We start from the raw sequence: 23,812 nt of genomic DNA, 5'->3' as shown, positions 1-23,812 counted from the left end.
CTGGAATAGAGTTAATGTTCATCTTAGCAGCTGGTGCAGTGCTGTGTCTTGAGTTTGGTATGACCATAATGTTGATAACGTGCTGATGTTTTGGTTGCTGATGAGCACTGCTCACCCTAAGCCAAGGACATCTCAGTGTCCCATGCTCTGCCAATGGCCAGGTGAACGAGAGGCTGGGAGGGAGCATGGCCAGGGCAGGTGACCTAAACTGACCAAAAAGATATTGTGCATCATCTGTCCCTCTTGGGTTTTATTCTTCTCTCTCTTTTTCTTTATCATCATTGTTGTTGTTTTTTTATATTACTTTAGTTCAATTGTTCACCTGTTCTTATTTCAACCCATGTTTTTTACTTTTTTCCAATTCTCTCCCCCACCCCCCTGAGAGGAATGGGGTGGTGAGTGAGCAGCTCTGTGGTATTTTGTTGCCAGCTGGGGGTTAAACCATGACACCGCGTGAGCTCACTGGTGCCTTTAAGGACACAGCTGCAGACAGAGCTGAGTAAAAGTTGACCAGTGGTTTGCATGCAGCACAAATCACGATTATTGAGATGGTCTGCTCCATCTGGCGCAACATTTAGACGGGAAGGACCTGAGAATAGGATTTGGTGCAGGAATCAGCGTTTCAGGCCTGAGGCAGAAAGCACTCAGTATAACTGTACCCAAAGGAATCCAGAATATGGATTCCAGAAGCTTTCCTAGCTTTTGGAAAGGAAAATGTAGAGCTGATCTAGTCAATAACATTAAAGCATTTAAATTGCAATTAAATGTTGTTTGTCTTAATGAGGCAGTCCTCACAGAGTAAGCGCTGAAATTCTCAATTACATCCTTTGGGGGAAGATATAGAAAAGAATATGCAGTGACATCTCTAAAGGGAGAAACAATCTATCAAATTTAGGAGTCTTCTTAGTGAAATTGGGACTTGAATCTGTCATTGGTGCCAATGCTTTTCACAACCAATAGATAGAAAATACTGACATGTGAATTTGAAAGTAAACTAAATAGACAAACTTAAGTTTTCATTAAATATCTGTGAAAATTTGTAAAATATGAGAAGTTAAGTATTCTAGAGAAAGAAACAGCGATTGAGCTTGGGTCTTGTCAAATGGGAGCACAGTCATTGGGAAGTGCATGTGACAAAGCAGCAGACCCCGGAGCAAACCTTTCCTACCAGTGTGTCTGTAATGGCACTACAGTACAGCACAACAGAGAATCTGGCTATGACTTCCAAAAAGTATTAATAAGAAAGTCGATGATAAATGGTTTTGGCTGTTTCTTCCTCAAAAAAATATAATATAATTTAAAAAAAAAAAATATATATATATATATATATAAAATAAAATATAATTAATCTATTAGAGAATGCTATCCAAGATAGTTCTTTGTCCTACAGCATAACTCCCTTGTATATGTCAGAAAGGAAACAAATTTTCTTTGACAGCTTTCATTTCTAGATGACAAATTGCATCCTTTTTTATATAACATACTCAACCACCTATTGCTGTCAGAATGAGAATTTAATTTGGACCTCAGATTTTGTAAGACTGCTTTTATAAATGTAAAAATGAGCACCTTGTTACAAGTGGAGTTTTTTTTATATCTTTTTGTATTTTGTAATACAATGAAAAAATACTTGAAGGTAACATTGTGGTATGGTAAAGAGCTAACAATGTATTCTGATGATACGTTATTTATGAAATTATTATTTCTTTAAAGACCATATATAGTTAATAGTATCAGTTGTGTTATTTCTTCATAATTTCATTGACTGAGAGATGTATTCTAGCAAAACCAGATTTAATCAGAAGTGAAAATTAAATTCTGTGCTATGTATGTGCTTGGATAACACTAGAATCAGGCTGTGCTATTATTTATACCAGATTCTTTTTGTTGGTGCTGTGAATTTCTGTTTTTCAACGGTCTCAGGGAAGAGCCAATTCCCAGCATGACAGCTAAGAGAGTGAATACCAGAACATTTTCATATGGGCAGACTCTATGAAGGAGCTAAAGATGTGAAATTGGGAATAATCATGTAGCAAAATCCCTTGTGTAATTACAAACTGCTGGAAGCCATCATAATGTGAAAATATAAACTTGCTGATTGCTAATTATATGGAGACAATATCAAAGTCAAATAACATAATACTGGCAGTACAAAAGATACTCAAAAATAGTAAAAGAATACCTCCAATCTCTCCAATTAAGGAAGAAAATTATACTACAGTGAAAATATTTTGGCATAGGCAATGCAAAACTGGCAAATTAGTGTCACGGAGTATTTCTATTTCTGCTAGTCACAAAACACTTCTGTAAAATAGTTTTCAATTTTTTTTAATCTCCAAGTTCATCAGGGGATTTACATGTATATTTAGCTTTAATATGTGATCATCTTATATGTAATGCCATTCATTTATACAGGAATTGTCCTATGCTGGAGCATGTCTTTCTTCCATCCACTTTTACTCGTCCTTTCTGATGGAAAAGTTTCTAATGGTTATAGTATAAATGTGAATTGACCAGAGAAATTTGTTATTAAGACCTTTACCTTATTTTTTTAATGAAGAGAAAGGTTTTTCAGTGGATAAAAGTATAATAAGAATTTGAAATCGGTAATAAAATATATTAATAACAGATTGAATTATTTGATCTATTTAACTGTTACCTGTGAGTAATGTCTGTGAGACAGACTACATGGGCAGCATTTCCACTGTGAGTCCCAGGAAGGTTTCCCTGCCCCCTGTTCCTGTATGCTCTCAAATACTTACTTATGAAGCATGAAAACAGCACCTTCCTCTCATTTCCTCTGGTTCTCCACAAGGACCAGAAGGGACAAACTCACCTTTCCTGTGCTGCTGAAGAACAAGACTGCAGGGCTCACCACTGAGCACAGTTTTCTTCCATCAGGGTATAACTTTTCCCTGTTTAAAACCTTCCTTCACTTTTTAGCTAATGTAATACATGTAGCTATAACTACTGATCATATTTTGCAGCATATGAAGACAATCTCTTGACCACAAAAATGAAATAAGTAGTCAAATCTGTGAGAATTAGTTTCGACATTTTTAATAATGTCATACAGTTAATTGATAAATTAAACTTTAACAGACATTTCAGCAAGAGACTTAGGATAATTTTCCAAATATCTGAAAAATACTTTGGATTGGTTTGTAGTTAATATTATAAGGCAAATGAAGTTCAGAACCATAAAGAAAAGTCTTCAGTGAAGAGAGAGATATTTTTGTTGTTTCAGGACATTGCTAACCAACCTTGCCAATGTGTTGTTAAAACACACCAGCATGAATATTTGGACCTTTCAGAAATGCGTTATGTCATCTGTAGATAAACACACTGTGTTGTGTTTTCTGTTACAGACCTTTTTGCCTGTGGCACTAGAACTGCTTCCAAATGCAATACAGCTCTTTAAATGCAGACAGAGTATTTTTTATTCTTGCTCCTTACCATACTATTAGTTGTTTCTTATGTATTTTGTGTCAAGCAAGTAATTGAAAGCATGTTACCAAGGCTGCTTTCTCTGACTCCAGCCATACCAAATGCATAGTCTATGCAAGTTTTCTTCTGTATTTAGAGGATCCAACCACTGCTAGAATTCTCTTGTCATGGTCATATTTTGAAGAAAAGTTATTGCTGATTTCTTATGAAATTATTACTTAAAAAATTGTCTCTTCAGTGCCTGGGATTTAAAAATTTTCTGCACTTACTAAAAAACTTCCTGTGCCTCAGAACACCATCCTTGACACATTGTACCTTAGCCAAACAGCCCCAATACTATAAAATCTAATATGGGTATTAGAAGACGAGGCCTGCTCAGAAATGCTTTCTCCATTAACACTGATGTTAAGTGTTAATATGCGATTAAGGCTTGCATATTAGTCTGTTTAAAGATTAGAACTAAGCAATGCAGTGCCCACCCCACTGGGGAGCATCCTCCAGATGGTACATTCAGCAAGGATCTCCTCATGGCAGGAGGTACCTCTGCATCAGTTCTGGTCTGCCCAGTCCCAGGGCAGCGCAGTATTTGGACATTGGAAAAACTCCTACCTTTTACCTAATTTTCTCTACATTGCAAACAGGAAAATTAATTCCCTTTTAGCCATGCTTGGCAAGGAGTAGGTCCCCTACATCTGTCACCAGGCTTTGCTAGCTGCTGTCAGCTGTTCCTTCACATAGCTCCCCAACACTGTGAGGGTGGCCAAGAGTGTTTAGAAAGAGGGCACGGGCAAGACTTAGGCACTGATTACTTTAGGTGAGGGAATTTGTAATTTCTTTCATAATATCTTCCCATTCTTTAGTAATGGAAAGATATCATGAAGAGGAGGAAGGCGCATGGACCTGGCACTCTCTGGGGCAAAAAGACAAAAATGTTTTATTGAGGAATGACTCACACTTTTTCACTAGTCAAGCAAAGCACCTAGCTCTATCTACTCAAGCTAATTAAGTTGAAAAAATGCTTTAGAGAAAATAAACTTGGCAAAAGCGTAACTTTGAAACCATCTGCTCTGACCATGTACACTATTATTCCAGACATTTGTACCTTGAAAGAAACCACCTGAAACCTTGAGAATGCTTTTTTCTAAAGGAGGAGTACATTCTGTTGCTCTTCTTTAAGGCTATTTTCAAGATCCTTACAGCAGGAAAAAATTTTCTTGTCTTTCACAACAGTCAGAGGCAGCTTCACTGCTGGTGTCTGGTAGGCAAATTTGTCTCTACTAAAGACTCTGACATTTCATTAATGTACACCAGGTTTGAATGTGGCTGGAGTAATCAATTCTGACAAGATCCAGACATATATAGAAAGATGCATGCTGACTCTCATTTCATTCCAATCTAAAGAGCATTTTTTACTAGTAATAATCCCAATGATTTTAGAAACAGTTTGAGAAGTTACCTGTTTTTCATCCCCAAAGGAACTTGGCTCATGTGGTTATAAGTTTATCAAAATAATGTAAGATCCCAAAATAGGTGCATTTAATTCAAGTTCAAATCTGAAATTATTTTGTGAAAAAATACAGTTTTGTAATAAGAGAAAAAAGTTCCTTCATAGCTTTACTAAGTATTCAGCAAATTATTTAATCCACTGTATGTTTGTAATACACTCATACGTGTGTAAGTGTACTCGGTTTGCATGGCAAGATTTTGATAGCTGGGCTGCTTAACTGAGATGCTGCTAGAAGATTGCCCCCTTTCTCCTATGTTCAATGCCAGATACTCCAAGATGGACATGCTTCTGGCCAAAGTTGATCCCATGGTGATGGTAGTGCCTCTGGGATAGCAGATTTAAGAAGAGGAAAGAAGATAATGCACAGGAACAATTTCAGACAGGGTACAAGTGAGTGAGAATGTGTGAACAACACAAATCTGCGCCCAGGTCAGTGGAGAAGGAAGGGGAGGAGGTGTTCCAGGCACCAGAGCAGAGACTCCTCTGCAGCTGGTAAGGAAGACCATGGTATGGCCAGCTGTCCATGGAGGTCCATACTGGAGCAGGGATCCACCGGTACCCCTGGGTAACTCCTCATTGGAACATAGTGGGACTGTGACTCACTGGGAACCCTGCACTGCACCAAGCTCCTAGAAGGACCTGTGGTTCTGTGGAGAGAGGAGTCCAAGTGGAGCAGGTTTGCTGGCAGGACTTTTGACTCCATGGAGGACCCATGCTGGAGCAGTCTGCTCCTGAGGAACGGCACCCCAAGGAAGGGACCCAAGCTGCAGCAGCTCATGAAGAACTGCAGCCCATGGGAAGGAGTCATGTTGTAGAAAGTTGTGGAGAATTGTCTCCTATGGGAGGAACCCCACAGTGGAGTAGGAGAAGAGTGTGAGAAGTCCTCCCACTGAGGAGAAATGAGTGTCAGAGACAACGTGAGGAACTGACCACAGCCCCCATTCCCATCTCTCTGCACCATGTGGTGGTAGAGATAGAGAATTCGGGAGTGAAGTTGAGCCTAGGAAAAAGGAAGGGGTGAGAGAAAGGGGGTTTTAAGATTTGATTTTATTTCTGATTATTCTACTCTGGTTTGATGGGTAATAAATTAATTGCCACAAGTTGAGTCTATTTTACCAATCATGGTAATTGATGAGTGATCTCTCCCTGTCCTTATCTTGACCCACAAGCCTTTCCTTTTATCTTCTCTCTTTCCCCTCCCCTGCTGAGGAGTGGAGTGATAGGGCAGCTTTGCTGGGCACCAGGCATCCAGCCAGCATCAAACCACCAGAGTAGTAAGAGGAAAATGCTTATTTTCTTTCCTTTTCTTTTTTTTTTTTTTTTTTTTTAATGCAACTCTGGCCCTCTTTGATACATATGTTGCTTCTATTCTGTGCCTTTTATATCAACTCTTGTGTGCTGCTACTCTGTCACCCTTAAAAAAGAAAACAATGGGGAAATGGGGAACTAGTGATCAAAGAAAAGTATGACATGAAACTTTGATATATATACTTATTTGAAAAGCTATTAAGTATTCTGTGAAAAATATTTAGTATTTACTCTGTTTTGGTGAAATTCAGTTTTAAGGATCATGTTCCAAAACATAAATCTCATCACGGTAACAGATAGACCATAAAGTATCGCACAGGATAGGTGTGTATCCTGACAAGGGTTAGTGAAACACTGGGGAATGCTAGTGCTTAGTTCACATTGTGTAAGCATTTTGTAACACATCTGTAAGAGTTTTGTCAGTGTTAAAGCATGTAAACCTGATTTTTAGAGAATTAGCAGGGAACATACTGAGAACAGTTTGTTCATGGCTGTGGAATTCAGTTTCATTGTTTGCAGACCTCAGTTGTGCTCCTTGGTTTCATGTTCATTCACAGACCTCATGTTCTGTGAATTCTCCACAAACATTGCTGATTAAATAAGAAGTATCTGTGAGCTTGCTTTTCAATTTCAAGTCAGGTTTTGAAGTCCATGTGTTTAGCTGTCTGTTGTCTCCTTGTGTACTCAACCAGTGCAGAAGTGAAGATTTATTGTGAAAAGTAAATGTTTGTTTCTGTGCACTATACTTTTGGCACTGAAGGAAAGGCAGGCTTACCCAGCCCTGTCTCACTGGTACAATCAGTATGAGTAGGCTTGCACAGGCTGTGGGTTTATTTTAATGTTTTTAGTATCTATCTACTAAAGATACATAGAATGAAAAAATTTTACAGAGGTAGCAAGAAACTAACTTTCTTCCTTTCTTCTCTCTGTAGTTTGTTGCTCAGCCCAACTGCCAGCAGCTGCTCGCATCCCGCTGGTACGACGAGTTCCCTGGATGGCGGAGGCGACACTGGGCAGTGAAGATGTTGACATGTGTTGTGATAGGACTCCTTTTCCCAGTCTTCTCTGTGTGCTACCTGATAGCTCCCAAAAGCCCATTGGGGCTGTTCATCAGAAAGCCATTTATCAAATTTATCTGCCATACAGCATCATACTTGACTTTTCTGTTCCTGCTGTTGCTCGCCTCTCAGCACATCGACAGGTCAGACCTCAGCATGCAGGGACCCCCTCCAACCATCGTCGAGTGGATGATTTTACCGTGGGTCCTGGGTAAATGTATTACTAAAGAAAATACAGTGAAAAGTGTTTTGAGCACTGTGGTTTTGCCAGGCATCCCGGGGCAGGATACAGCAGAGTTCTGTCATGAATTATGGACTTACCAAAGCAGGCAGATGCTCCAGCTCCTCCAGTGCTTAGCAAGAGTAGGTGACAATGTAGATATACAGCAGAGTATGAAAATCCAAAGTGTCACCATCTGATAGATTACAGTGAGGAAAAACAAAAGATATCAAGGATTCCTTCCTACAATTACTCAGTGCCATGAAACATACATTATTTTTCTTTTTAATATCTATTTTCTCCAGACCAGAAATTGTTCCGGTTCTTGTGTCTATTTTTTTAATCTCCTAATCTACTTTTAAAAAGAATCCCTTTGCTACAAGAATTATTTTTTCATGTAGGGAAATGAGGCATAATACAATTTCTGTAGTGTTATTACTAACCTTATTTACCTATAGTATGCTTCTTTCTAAATTACAGATGCACCTATTGCAAATAGTGATGATCAGCATTTTCAAAGGAGTATTTTCATTAAAATATGTACACAGAGTATTTTTTCAGTGCAAGAGCTTGTCACTCTATTCAAACCAAATATCCTATATCAGGAAGAATAGGAAAATTCCGTAGCATTTTTAAAATAGAAAAAAGACCCCTTACCTCTCTATCCTCATAGTTTAAAATAAAAATTTTAGTCTGGGATTATTGAAAGCCTACTTTGTGTGGCCCATGTCATCCTTAAACATGATCCTTCCTTTTGTCCAAAATAAAATTATAGAAGGAGGGACTTAGTAGTCTTGACTGCAAGAATTTAGGTTTGATATATTCATTAAAATTGTCATCACATAGACAGGTACCTGCACAAAAATTTCTGAAACTTTGGTTGTAATTTTGATACCATTACTTCTCCCAGAGCTTCTCATTAAGATATTGTATCTGCCATTTTTCCCAAACATGTGGGTTTCTTCAAGGCAATGTAACTGTCAAGGCTTTTGGTCCCATTGATCCTATATCATGTACTACACAGTGTTGAATTTGTAATACACTGGTTGGCTGTGCCTGATGTTCTGGAGAACAATAATTCAGTGGCTTTTCCTCTGTATGTACCTTGGAGGAGCACTGTGGGAAGCAGAAAGCAGTTGTACACCTGCTTTTCATTTATAAAAACAAGCGGGCATGACTGAAAACCTGTCCACACTTATTTGTCAGGTACCTGTCAGAAGGACCTGCCTTCCACAGGTGAACTGCTTTCTGGGATTTCCCCCATGGTAGCACAGCAGTGCTCACCACCAGCCTTCACTGTGAGGTGTGTTTTCCTTGTCTGGGTAAAGTCAAATGTATTTTTAATACTTTAAAGAAAGCCAAAATCTGAGATTATTGAAAGAAATTATTCAATCTGGGAGGTTGTCTAGACTGGTACTTCTTACAGACAAGTCAGACTAATTTCTGTAAGCAAGATTCACATTTAAATATTAAAAGAAAAATTTCCCACAGTTAATTTTCCCACTTTTTTACCATCAAAAAATTATAAACTAATATAAAGCCTATTATCTTTATATATTACCTCCTTAGAAATAAATGCTACAATGCTGAGGAGGAGCAGGAGACTCTTCAGTGCTGTGCCATGCCCAGAGGAGATATTAGTATCTTTTCTCTCTGGCCTTCCAAAGTAGCAGGTGGTCAGTATCTATTCAGCTTTCACAGTATCCTGAGGCTAAAGGATAAAAAGAACAAATGCACAGCTAACACGTAGACCTTGACATGCCTAAGTGGATTTTGTCATTAACCTGTCTTTTAGTAGAGCTGAAAGAAAGAGGCACAATTTGAGAAGGGCAAGAGCTAGTTTCTGTAGTAAAGGCAATTCAAAAATTTTAGTGACCAGCTCCTTTCCAGAAAACACTCAGTGGGAAGAGGAAGAACCTCTAATGCCCTCAACCTCTGACACAGTTGTTTACTTAGGAAGATGTTTAAGTAACTCAGCATGCCAAAGCACTTGTTTGAAGAAGCCATTAACCCCGAGAATTATGGTGTTTAAGATGACTATCACTTCTAAAAGCAACATTAATATTTTCAGTATAGACTCATATGGCTGGATTATGCCTGTGCTGAACAAGCCCTTCATCTGCAAGCAGTACAGGTCAGTCAAGGGAGCCACTTCCATAAACAAAAGTTCATGAGCATGGATGAAGATCAATAAATTAACATCATTGGTTAAATAGCTTGTAGTCAGTCAGTCTAGACTGTGCTGTTCAGAAAAGCCGTGCCTTCCAAAATCTCTTGCATCCAAATTGATGCATTTTGCACACTGATCTCGTGTTCCCTAACTAGCAGTTTCCGGTTCCAGTTTCACATTTTCTATGTTCAGCTTTCAGGCTTTGGTTGCTGTAGTGCCTTAGCCCAGCCAAATAATGAGGCCTGAGATTCACCCATCATAATTGAAGGCAATTCATTTGCTACCTGATTTCCCCGTACCACAGAAGGAGACACACATCTCCACAGGACGTTCCAGCTCACAGCATGGGATGAACATGTCTATTTCAGCTTTTTTGTTTGTATATTTAGGCCTTTTTCATGTCGTGTTTTTCTGTTTGGTTGCTTTTTGTTGAGGGGGTTGTTTTTGTTCATTTTGTTTTGATGGGTTTTTGTTTGGTTGTTTTTTTTCAGTGGTGGTGGTTGTTTTTCTAAAGGAATGAATCTCAGTCAAGCCCTGCTCTTTTCCGATTCACATACATCGAACTGTAGTCTAGTCATCTTTTAATAAACTTAATATTTTTCTTAAGTCCTTATCAATAAGCTAAGGTTTGTTTCCAGGCTGCAGTTTAGTTTGTTGTCTCATCTCTTTAAACCATAAAATTGTGCAGTAGCCTTAAAGAGAGTAAATGAAGCACTCTAAAATTTTTGTTATTTAAGTCAAAACTAGTGTGGCTCTAGGGTTATAGTTCTTCTCTGAAACCTGCAACATGACCAAGTAAATACTTCCACAGGAAAGGATATCCTGGAGCAGCAACTGCATGTCAAAACTATTAATATTTTGAACAATAGAATTTTTTTGGTTTTTTGTAGTTCAAATAGCTCTGGTTGTAATTTGCATTTTAATGCAATCTCTCTTATTATTCAGAGAGGAAGAAGAGCTCACTGTTGCAAGTTTCTCGTCGACACGAACTTCAGGACACAAATATTTCATGCAACTTAAGAAGTTTCAAGACTGTCCATAGTAACCTAAGCTCTCTAGTGAGCAAATAGTAATTAGCATTTGCCAACTACTATGTAATAGAAGGCTGAATGTGCATAATTAGCACATAATTAAAAGTGTCGCTAGAGTAGGAGGCTCACAGGAGAAACTTGTATTGGCCTACATTTCCATGGAGACTATCAACTTTACATTTTAAAAGTCTCTTGAGGAAACTTCTGCATTAATTTTGTCTTTACATGATTAGATGATTACACAAGTGGTGCTCCAGTATGTGGTGATTATCTGTGGAACAGTAAGTCAGTGTTACAAGCTGTCATAACCTTAAGAAGTAGTTGTGGAAAAATTTCTCAGTAAGAAGAGTCAGAATCTCCTGTCCTTGCACTTAAACAAATAGCAAACAAGCTTTGGCTCATAAAGAAAATTAATTGTCGTCTTATTACTGGCTGTTGGTTCACACTACAGAAACATAGACCTATTTATTATACTTGAGAATCCATCACCATTGAAAAATGATCAGGAAAACCAAGAATATCATCTTGGGAAAAAAAGAAGGAGGAACAGCTTTTTCTATCATCATATTCCCCATTCAGTTGCTGTGTCCTCTGAGCATGATAGCAGTGATTCAGAGGGGAAATCCAACAAGACCCTACTTCACCCTCTGTGTGCCTTGACTGCAGCTCATGTAAGGATGTACATTTGTCATAGCTGTTCTTCTGCCCTAAACCATGGCCTCAAACCTAACAGTGGCTGTACTAAGTGTCCTCACAGTGGCCATTTGCTTCACCAGCAAGTGCTATGAAATTCAGAGGAGAAAGGCATCAACCAGAAAAATTTAATGTTCAGTAGTTGTGGTTAAAAAGCTCCCTGCCAGTTTTTCAGGGTGACTTTAGCAAAGGAGATTTTTTTTAGAGAAATTATTTGGATGAGTTTTTTGCTCTTTTATGGTCATATTTAAATGTTCATTTTAATTGCATTGTTCAAAAGCCTGCCTGGAGCAGGAATACAGCCTTACTGTATCTCTTGAACAACATGTTCCCCATCCTTTCTGTCAGAATTGTTTATACTATTGGAGTACATGAATCTATAGAGAATGTGGATATTTGGGAACTGTGCAAAATTGCAAACACTTGTGGTTAGCAAACTGCTGGCGGGACGTACAGTCTTGTCTGTCCTTAGCACAATGTGCATCCAAACTGATGGTAAGCAAGACACTTCAGAATAATTGATCATAGAGGGGGCAAGTACAGTGTGCATCATCTTCTAAATTAGGTCAAGAAAGTGTTGTGTAAAAAATTAAACATTTAGTATGAACTGACATGTTTCAGGGAGCAGATATAGAGGGTAATATGGCTGGCAAGATGAAACAGTACATAACCAATAGTGACATATATAGCACAGAGGAGAAAAACAACCCCAGACAAAGCAGAACACAACTTTTTTTCAAGGAAGGATAATGCACATAATGACCGCAAAAGGCCATTAAGTCCAAACTACTGCTAAACACAGGCTAACTGCAAAGACAGGTCACATTGTTCAGGTTCCTGTGCAGTCAGATTTTAATTTCCCCAAGGATGAATATTTAACAGCCTTTCTCTCACAGTGCCTGTGTCTAGCAACTGGTAAACTTTTTTCCTGATACTAGTAGCAATATCCCATGTCACAACATGCAACCATTATCTCTCAGCCTTCCAATGTGCACCTCTAGAACAAGTCTGGCTCCAGCTCTGTGGAACCAGCTATTTCAATAGTGGATGACAACAGCATTACAGAGTCACAGAACTTTCTGAGTTGGAAGGGACCCACAAGGACCATCTCCTAAGTGAATGGCCCATATAGGGATCAAACTTACAACCCTGGCAGTGTTAGTACCATGCTGTAATCAGCTCAGCTCTGAGACTGTTTGCCTCATGTTAGTGTTCTCTTCTTTAGCCTGAACAAAATCAGCTCCCTCAACCTCTTCTTATACATAAGGTGGTCCATATCCCACTTACCTTGGTGTGCTTCTGTTAAGTTCACTTCTGCCAGTTAATACCTCTTCTTTGCTAAGTATTCCAAAACTGGACTCAGTAATTAAATTACTTATTCAAACATCAGGAGAGCCACTTTTTCTCCAGAATGCCTGTATCTTGCCATAATATCACCTTTTACTCAATGACCTTAACTCAAGTTGAAAGTATTTAAGGTAAATATTTTCTATATAGACTATTTTATTTATTCTTTGGTTGTTGGTGATGTTGGCTGATATGTGGCTCTTTGTACTTTAAGACTTTGTCTAGAATGGTCTTGTTATTTTCAAAATGGAAGCCAAAGAAAAATGTTTTGTTTCTATTGTTAAAAAAAGGCCTTTTCCTTGGGAATTACTTTTAATTGTGCCTCTTGCCATGTCATTCCCACTTTTTTACCTGACCTAACACAGGACCCAGACACTGCACAGTTGTTCCCCTCACAAACAAGCATTTACCCATGGGAAAGCCAGAGGTGTGTGTTTGATTTTGCCCATGCTCTCTTGAAATAATCGTATTCTGTTAATAAAATATGCCCCAGAGAGTGGAAGCCCCTGAATTATGCCAGGATGCCTCTTGTTACCTTCATATACCTTCAGCAGAGATCAATTCATCAGCCCAGGTGTAAAAGAGCTTTATCAATCCTCATCAATACTCACTGAATTCCCTGGAAGGACTTTCCTTTGCTTCACTGAGCTTTAGCTCATTAGCAGCTTGTCTCATTTCTTGTTTCCGTGAAAAACTCTACATCACATAGCAGAGCAAAGTTGATTTTGTCAGTTAAATAGTTTCACAGCCCAGCAAAAATATGTTCTCCAAGAAACATGCTAAAAGGCAGTTGTTGATCTTGGCATGCAAAGATTGACCCTGAGGAACCTCTTGCTTCCCATCACTTAATGGTAAGGAACAAAAATAGCACAGAGCAGCCAACCTTTTGTGGGAAAGGTAAGGCCAAAGTTATTAAGGGATCCACAAAACTTTTTGAGCCCAAACATAGTTCAGGATATTGCCTTTCATATTTCTCTCTGACAAATTTTGATGTTATTGTTCACAGTGAGACTTTAACCACAATTATAATTATAAACCACAAAAGACAATGTTGTAGAGATGGCATAAATCTTTGTGAATTTCCACAGTTGCTGGAAATTTTTTTTGCAGTTGCTCAAATTTCAGTACAACATAGGAATTTAGACAGGCTGTGTCTAAGTTTTTTTCTTAGAACCTAAAACACCTCTGAATGGATTTCAGAGGGAAGTTATTTATTTGTTGTTTGTTTCTTCTGCATAAGACGAAGAGATGTGTTCCTTAAGAGCAAAATTACAGCTCTAGGTAGCTATAAAGGATCAAACAGGATAGAAGCAAAATGTTTTCTATCCAGAAGTTGTCTTTCAGCACTAAAACATACTCTGTATAACTTATTTTATGATATGTGGGGTTTATTTCAGAAGAAACAGCTTTTTTTATTAATGTTCAGAAAATTTTGCTACAAAAAAAAATGTTTAGCTCACAAATTCATTTCATTTATCTGAATTCATTTTATCTGATCAATTTTGGTTCCTTTCTTGCTTCAGGCAAACTGGACTTCAGTCAAATGGTTGCAATTGATCAGCTTGCATGTATAATAATTCACAATGCTTTACAAAACCTCTCCATGGTGTCTGTCATTCCCAGGGCCCTATGTGGTCTGTGGGATTCCTGCCCTGAATTTATCTATTTCATCCTATTAAAACCATAGACATTTATAAAATTTTCCTTTGTCATCTCAGGCTGTTTCAAAATATCCATGCTGTTATTTCTCTTTTACTGCTCCAATATGTGGGTATAAACAATGCAGCAAGTATTTGAAAGTCTTACCCTCAACTTTTTAATTAAAATCCTTGATTAATGAGGTGGAAGAGCTGCATAATGTTTATAATTTCCTTGTAAGTGGCAATAAATGATAACAGCATGGAATGGATAGGTGAGGATCTAAGAGGCAGGTGTTAAATCTGACTGGTGTGAAGAGATAGGAAAAACACAGTTAGAGCAAAGAGACAAACAAAATATAGCAAAGAATATCCAGCTAAAATAGTGAAATCTGCTCTGACTGGAATTATTTCAGCTAAATGCAGGCATCTGGAAGTTAGACATCTGTTTTAATTAAGCCTGATCCTCCATGGCTTCCTTTTCAGCCAGTGGGAAGACTGACCCACCTGCAGATGACAGGATTATTGCCTTCGAGATCCTTGTTTCCTCCCAGGGACCTAAAGATTGCTTTGGTCAAGCAACTTGTCCCCAACCTGACTGCCTAAAACGCTCTTGCTTTTAGATCTGCTCCCTGTCTTTGGCTGGTTTCTCTTAGCAGTTTTTCCCCAATACCTGTGTGCAGGCTGGCAGTGTCCCCTCTGTTTTGTTGAGATGTCAGCTTTCTTGCTGCTGAAAGTGTAGCTCTGACATGAGCTCTGTCAGTTTGCAGCAATGTTGCTGCTTTGGCACATTAATAATCAGGCTGTGCCTGGACTCTCTATCTCTTTCCTACCTGTAGAAGTGCCTCTACTAGACAGTCTTTTCACTGCATATCTTCTATCATGTCAGGTCATGGTTGGAAATGCCCTAAAGACTCCTTTCATAATAAAATCAGGTACTATCCAGCTATCCATTAGTCTTCCAAGTAGAAAAGTGTACAAGGTCACAGAGATAATTCTTCTCTGATCTCTGGATGTGTTTTTCTTAAAAAAACCCAAAAATCCAACCAAAAACCCCCATACATTTTCCAAGTCTTTTCCCAATTCTCCCAATTAATATAACCAAAGAAAATTGGCATTACCTCCAGAGACTGTGGAGGTAAGGGTGGTCTGACTTCTTTCCCCCAGACACTTCCTTCTTGTAAAAGATACAGTTCTGTTCTCCAAAAAATTTCAAGGCCTCTGGCTGCCGTAAATGAAACCTAAACAGCACAGCTGGGAATCCCTGAGGTTTGTTGTTCCGAATACCTTCATCATGTAAGCTCACCAGGCCTTAGGGAAATCTTCAGCCTTGTGTAAAGGCTCTGGGATTTCAGAGTACACTTTTCTAGGATAGCCCTTCAGGCACACTTGGGAGGATTTAGAGAACTCTAGAGAGTCCAGTTCTTCCAGCATTCATTGCTCCAGGTGAGCCCTGCTAAGAATCCCTAGTCAGGGAGACCTGGTGACTGCAAAGACTGATCACAGCTGTCATGGTGAGGGTTGCCCTAGAATTGTGAATCTGAGCAATCAGCCTTAGGACGTGATAGGTACCAAGATTTGCTTTCAAAAATGCATGTGTGGGCAGCTCTCCTGAGCATATGTGGGCTGTGTGTCTTTCACAAACATAGAATCCATCTGTCCATCAGCGTAGCTTCAAGTTCTCTGAAGTCACGTAGGATCTCACTAACTGTATTTATATATTGAGTTTGTGCTTAGATGCTTTGGCTGGCAAGAAGAGCAAACTATGACATCTCTCTTACAACCAGCAAAAATATGGGGTTTACAGTTTTCCATTACTATTTGCTTAAAAAGAACATGCATCAGAATGAACATAAAAGTTGTCTTGAAACAAAAAGGAAATTTAGAACCACTACCTTTACATTATCAAAGTATATTCAGAACTTTCAGCTGCCAAATGACTTCCAAATTGCTGGTAGCTTGGATTAATTGTGTTTCTAATTCAAAATGATCAAATTTATAACAGCCATATACTCTCTTCACTATTTTATAATAGGTCAGTATTTCTCTGTTAATGTCAACTTTAAAATTACATTTCATTTTCTGAAGCCCAGGAAGTGCTTGGAAAAACAGTCTGGCTTTTCACTCACAGAACAGATCAAGTGCAGCAGCATTAGTCAGCATTTCTTTTTCAATCTGTACATAATTCCATTATATTTTAGGCAGTGCTGCCAAAGCATACAATACTGAGCAACGGTCTTACATAGAACAGCCCCACTGCAGTCTGTGTCAGTTCACATTTTTGGCTGCTTGTGAACCATAGAATATCTTGGCAGAAGACTTCAATTAACATAAAGCCTCTTGTTAAAGCATTCATCTTATTTTGCATCCCAACCTGTTACTGCTATCTTTTCAAAGCGTATTTTAAAGACATTCCTTAATTCTAATGAGTCACAAAAAAAGTTTGTTTAATTCTATGAATGTGTGTATTGATTTCTGCAAAGCCTTTTTATTTGGGGATCTTCTGTCAATGCAGCTGTTTGCTTTCTGTGCCATGGCAGTCTTGCCAATGTCAAGATCCTGTGACTTTTAAGTGAAAATTTCTTACATAAAAAAGAGCAAAAAAAGTGTTGTGCGACACTGAGACTTAGGGGCCTTATCTGTATTACACAGACTTCGGAGCCTGGAGCCAGGTCTTCTCCTGCAGTGGTGATTTTTATGTGCTATAATGCAGGTGGAGCAGCAGTGATTCAGAGCAGTGTCTGAAATGTGAAGGGGATATAGCAGCACACAAAGCAGCTGCTTTTATGACCCTATGATGGCAAGGTCTTAACAAGTTATGCCCAAAAGGCAGTGAAAGAGCAAGCAGGGACAATTTGCAAGTTCATGGGCTGTGTGATGAAGGTTGGAGAGGACTGTGGAGAGAAGGGGGAGGGAGATCTGCTGTCATCATGTTCATACTGCGTGTCACAAGTGACCAGGTCTTTGAAGAGTAAGTAATTAAATCATTTCACTGGCTGAAATGGACAGGCATGCAGGAGCCTGCCCTGGTAGCTTTGTGAAGGTGTGTTGCCTTTGTGATGGCACTTGGGCAGGTAACAGCCGTGTGCCAGGCTGTGCTGTTAGAGGATATTGACGCCTGCCATGCAGTCATGTTCAGCTGTTCTGTCACTGCTACGCAGCGCAGTTGATTGCATCTTTAAAATAAGTGTTCACTTTGTAACAGTGCTATGTTTTCTGGGTTAGTTTTATCTGATACACTACAGAGTTGCAGTCAGCCTGTCTAGGTGGTTGTAGGCAGTAAAATGGGCCTATTCCACTTTCCCGTCTACATGTTCCCAGCGAGGTCCTTCCTCAGAGGGCATTGCCCCAGGTCTGCAGAGTGCTGAAATGGTGATGGCAGCATGACTGAAAATTAATCTTGTGAAAATAAAAATTGCTGCATCAATCAGATGATTCAGATACTCCTGAGGCTTGTGATTATTGGTGATGACACGCAGAAACAAGATGGGTGTCTGAGGTTTGATGGTGAAGTTAGTGAGGAAGGGGACTTTTCATTTTGAAAGCACTCAGGACACAGAAAAACTAAGGCAATACACTAGAAAATTAAATTGTAATAACCTACCTCAAAAACCTACCTGGCACAAACAAGAGTAGGCCAGAGATTACTTCATACAGATCATGTTTGAGAAAAATCACAAGTTTTCCATCCAGTCAACCAGAACACCCACTGAGACAAAATGTTAAGGTTTAAATTAAGCTTATAGTAAGGAAATGCAGAACTCTATAGGCCCCTGCACGAAATCTGTTTATCATTTTCTAAAAGAGCAGGTTAAAAAAAGACATGTTGAATTTACTGTAACTCAACATCAGTATGTGAGAGATTGGCATTATTTCTGCCTCTCTAATGAGGACAAAGTAAGAAATTCCTACAAGAAATAATTAACTGGGAAAAATTAAAAGTTGTAATGGTATTGTTATCAAAAAATCTCTGTAGATTATAACGTGAAATGTGCATCTAAATGTACTGTGTTGTCTTATTAACATATTATACAGTTATGTGGAGTATCTTCTTCAGAGTGGTTTTAATTTTCATAGCATTAAAGGGTCCCCACACAGTTGTCTCTGAGGCTGTTAAACCAAGTTCATGTCAGACAACTGGCAAGATTTTCCACTTGGATTGAATATTTCTGTTTCACTGTGTCTAGCACAATGTGTGCTCTGCACACCTGAAAACATCCTTCATGTCCCAAAGGAAGGTGTCAACAAAAGACTTTCTTCTGGAGACACTACTCTTTCATATGGAAAAGGGAGACTTTAGCATTGACAATAACATAGAAATTCTCTTTCTTATTGTGTGGGTTCCAATCAAAATAAATTGTGTTGGATTGACCTGCAGTCATAAATTTTCCAGTCTGAAATACATTGCATCAGTTGCCAAGGACTGAGTTGACACTGGTAACTTATTTTAAGACCCTTTTCATACTTTTTAGGATACAATGAGAAAGAGATACAGTGAGAAGAAAACCAAAGGAATTGTCCTTGTAGAAGCAGATATTTTTGTGGGGGTTTTGTGTGACAAATTAATTCTGGAAATAGTGAAAAGATGAAATTTCACCTATCTAGATGTGTAAATTATCCACCTTCCTTTACACTAGATGTAAGGAGAATAAATCTATCATGAGTTAAGTGTCTAGGATATTCACAGCCTTTTTTAACTTAATATTCATGCCTAATGAATTATGTTCTATTTACAGGTTTTATCTGGGGTGAAATTAAACAGATGTGGGATGGTGGACTACAGGACTACATTCATGATTGGTGGAACCTCATGGATTTTGTAATGAACTCCTTGTACCTGGCAACAATCTCCTTGAAAATCGTTGCATTTTCAAAGGTAAACTGTAAAAAAAAATCAGCAACATTTTAAAGATAAATTAAATCAGGCTTCTTCAATCTTTTATCTGTGTTTGGAGGTCCTGAGGCTTAGCAATTCAAAAGATGTATGATGTGTTCTGTGAATCTTCGGCAGCAATGACAGGAAACTAGACAAGTATAAGAGCAAACAAAATATTGGGTTTTATGTTTTTTTTCTTCTTGGCCTGTGCAATCTTTTCTTATTTTGTCCTGAACTGTCATACTGTTAAATTCTTGAGAAATGAAAATTACCTGTAATATTTTATAATGCTTGCCTTTTATGTTAATCCTTGATTTTTAAGTGAGAAATTATTGCCCCTAAGACAATTTTACACAACTTTAAGACAGGTCTACTGCCAAGAAATGTAGTCAAAATTAGTGGTGGGAACTAAAGAGTAAGATTTTAATTTCTTTTTAAAATTTATTGTAAGTGCAACATAAAAAAGTATAGCTGAATGAGATAAAATGAGACTGGGTACATTCATTTTTACATTATTTTCATGGACTTGATGTGAAAGTCTTATATTTCCTCTGTTTTAAGAATCTTCCAGCAGAACAGCCCTTCTTTCCAAAGGCAGAGAACATGTTGTGTGGACATTTTGTATGTGTTCCACATGAATATATAATATGAGAGAAATTCCTCATAAAATGAGATATTTTGAATAGCAAATGTTCTCAGGTGCAAGGAAACCAGATATGAAAGGGAATTAAAGCATTTTTTAGCATTTATCGTAGAGTTCTTACCACATCCATGTAGAGATAAGCCCATTTTTACTGGCCATGGGGATCAGCATTGTACTTCAGCTTTTTCAAGTTCCCTGCTGCAAGCGATAATTTACAGTTGCAATACTACTACTTTGTGTGCATGGAAGGAGAGTCCCCCCTCTGCCAAGATACTTTTGACTGGGACAAGGAGAGAGCCATCAAGTAGCCAGTGATGACTTCCTCTCCTCAAACTGCAGCTGTTCTTGCTGCAGCCCTGCCACAGGCAGAGAGGAGCATAGGAACTCTAATTTATATCATCTTGTGTCTGGTCACAAAGGTCCGTGTGTCAGCCAGTCAGGAGCAGGGATGAACAATGACCCCCGGGTCATGTGTTGACACATCAGCCTTCTTTGACAAAAGGTTTCTGACATGCTGGATCTCTGGCTGCAAACCTTTGGAAGTCTTACTCGAAGAAATTTGGAGCCTGAAAGACAAAGGTGCTCTAAAGAGTGGTGAACTGTCATTTAAAAGCTAATGAAATGCCTTTTTTCAAACAAAGATGCCTTATAATAAAGTGACTAGAAAATAAATAGTCATTCCACTGTCCCTTGAAACAAAGCACACTATTTTAAAGTTCATTTAAAATAGATGTTTCCAAAGCATTAGAGATGGCCAATTATTCAGTTCAGAATAATATTGATTAGAAGACATTATAATCCTTTCATCTCTGAAATGGCTTCTGCTTACAGTAGTCAGATTCCAAGGTGACAATATCTGGGATAATGTGCATCCATTACTCTCCAAATTAGTGTGTACGTTTTAATCATAATGAATACAGTGCTTACAAAAGCTGTGCTAGTCAACTGAAACACATGATGAAGCAATGAACAGAGGAATATAAGTGTGATTTAATACCCTGCCACATTCCTTCAAATGCCTACAACAGAGTTCCTTTCCACTATGCCAGATGAGATTGAGATGATGCCAAATGTAACCAGTATGTTTTAATGTGAAGCTTTTATTTTCTTTTCCTAAGCATTGTGAGTCAGGTATTTATAAGTTACATCTCTTCTGTCTTTATTGAACCAAATATATAAGGTCAGCTCTTAGATTTATTTTATCTTCTATGGATCAGTTCCAGCCATGCAAGAAAACATTTTAACCAGCTCCCTTGAACAAAATTATGAGTGTCTCCATGCTACTCTCCTGTGTGATAAATATTCCCAGAGTAAAATATAGTGTTTATTGCCCATTTAAGGCTCTTACTGATGCAGTAGTTAAATAGATGGATATTATCTAGAGTAGCTGATGGGGTAATTAAAAATTCACCAAAGCATATCATTTCAGGATGAGAGAACTGCTAAGATAAATCAAAGTAACTGGTTTCATTGCCAGTATTCAAATAAAATAAGGACATCTTATAATTTTCAATGGCCTATGGTTTATTGTCTCTGCATCAACATGTTGGGCCTTCCTAAATTATCCAGTATATCCATTGAAAATGCTCTCTCCCTCCATAAAATATCATAATCTATAGCACACTGTCATATATTTTTTTTAAGTACAAGATGACAGATTTTAAGCAATGCATTTGTTTTTTTGGAGGGTTTTTAAGTGCACTAAGAAAAAATGGTTCCTTTTATGTTTTTTTGAATATAATTTATTTCGTTTTGATATGTAAAGTGCAGTGCCAACATGTGTGCAGAATCTGCTTGCTTTCTCTTAAATACTTGTTAAACCTGAGCATTGGACCTTGTGCTGTTTGTTTCCAATTCTGCTAAAAATCACATACAATCTCATATTGCTGATAGCGTGCCTCAGCTACTGATGTGAAGAGCTAGTAGAGAAACAAATTCCTATTCAGGGCAAGAACTCTGAAAAGTAGCTAAAGTACATTATTTGTCTCAACATTTACTGGCTTAATGATCACGGTGTCAGGTCTACTTTTTTTAGGAGTAAATAAGATTATATAACTCTTCTGCCACCAGTTCTGCAAAAGCTAACATATTCTTACATGTTTGCATTGTTAAATTGTTTTGATAGATATTTTATCAGATTCACAGACTAAATGTCCATTTGCACAGGCAGATTAACACCTCTCCACCCCTGAGAAATTATGGACCTTATTCCTCAGTGTAATTACCATTCTAAAGCTCTCTGCTAGGCCATCCCCCTGCTCCCTTCCTAGTGCTGCTTTGAAATTCCACATAATGAATGCAAAGATTGGTACATACATTTTAAAATAGGAAGAGTTCACATTTACATATGACTTTTCAGGAAAGTATTTAAAGTACTTTTCCTGCAATGGATATAATTTAACTTGTCTTGTGACCAGAAACAAGGGGTTATCTTAGACTAAGGTCCAACAGCTCATTAAACATTCAGGCAGCCTGATCTGCATTTCTATTGGATCTCTCGTGGTGCTTCCAAGAGATCAAGAGTTCATGTCTTTTCTTTTAATGAGAAAACAGTGATCACTCAGCTTTATTTTTCTCGCAAATGGTTCAGATATTGAATTTGCATTTTAATTCCTTTGAGTAAGGATCAAGGATTATTACTTTGTATTCCCTGGCTGATACCGCAAAAGCATCATATATTTACCTTGAAACTCTACTGTTTATATGCTGTTCTATTTGTTTTCTGCTCTTCTTAATTTTCCATTGATGTGCCATGTAAATTTCCTTCAACCACAGAACCAGTAATCGGTGTTATTTAATCAAATTAAGTGATGGTTGGTTTTGTTACATGTCAAAAGGTCGTGTTTGCATTCCAGGGGGGACAGAAATTCATCAGGGTCACCAAATAGAGGACTGCAGGGTATCAACATCATGATTTACAGCAAACTCAGTGTTGCTATTTTTTCTCTTACCATTTTCCATTCCTTAGAACAATATTAATTTATTTATCCTGTGTAGAACAGAAGGACTTCAACAAACATGACTGAGAGAAAAAATACCTCAATTCTAGGTGGTTTGACTCTAAGATATATTTTTTATTCTTTTTCACTGTTCCTGATTTTAGTATACCTAGTCTTTTTGCTACTCTTCTTTATTTTCCTTTTCACATGAAAGCTGCTTTGTTCTCTAGGTTTTTTTAAATATTTCTAGATTCCTTTTCAGCATCCTCTGCTCTGGTTAGTGTAATCAATAGGGGTTTGTTGTTAGAGACCTCTTATACTCATAATTTTCTTTATATTGTTTGCTGTCTTCTTGCAGTTAGTATATTTCACAATTTCCAAACTTATATTTCACAATTTCCAAACTTATCTCTCAGGCCTTCACCTTTCTCACTTTTTTCTGCCAAGTATTTACAGTCTTTTAAATTATGTTTCTTCAACACTAAAATAACAGCCATCACTCTCTGCTTACAACAGTGACGCCTCTTGAATTCTATCCAAACATGCAGGAACCACTTGGGCCCAGAAAAGGAAGAGTCAGTTACACTGAAATGTCATAGCCTTTGATTTCCCTTTCACAAATTAAAGGTCATTTGATCTTTTCTGAATGTTCGAAGAAATCAGTTTTGTGTCTTTTTCCAGGATATCATAGACAAAGTCCTTTTTTCCTCACCTTTCTGCTTAACATCATTTCTTCTAGAAAATGTGACATTGGACACATCTTGCCAGACTACAGCTGTAAGACAGTCTATCCCCTTCCCCAACAATCAATGAGGATAAAATGAGAAAGTTAAAGAGCAACTCACCTATGTGGGATGTTTGCTTTCCCACTACTCTAGAAATTCTCATTTCTCTTTGCTGACTGTAAGAGTAGGTGTCAGAGTGCAGTTATGGCTA

The 23,812-nt window shown here is 38.1% G+C and overlaps 1 protein-coding gene across 1 annotated transcript in view; it reads left to right on the top strand.

Annotated features, from left to right (window-relative positions):
* TRPC4 (transient receptor potential cation channel subfamily C member 4) overlaps positions 1-23,812 on the top strand; it is a 131,707-nt gene that overhangs the window by 87,660 nt on the left and 20,235 nt on the right. The window contains exons 5-6 of the mRNA XM_041467081.1: positions 7,195-7,531; positions 19,155-19,294. Of these exons, the coding sequence (XP_041323015.1) occupies positions 7,195-7,531; positions 19,155-19,294 (477 nt within the window). The remainder of the gene's footprint in view (positions 1-7,194; positions 7,532-19,154; positions 19,295-23,812) is intronic.

This window comes from Pyrgilauda ruficollis, unplaced genomic scaffold (genome assembly GCF_017590135.1).
Source record: "Pyrgilauda ruficollis isolate IOZ18807 unplaced genomic scaffold, ASM1759013v1 scaffold20, whole genome shotgun sequence".
Classification (NCBI taxonomy): domain Eukaryota; kingdom Metazoa; phylum Chordata; class Aves; order Passeriformes; family Passeridae; genus Pyrgilauda; species Pyrgilauda ruficollis.
This window is presented reverse-complemented; position numbering and strand designations above follow the sequence as displayed.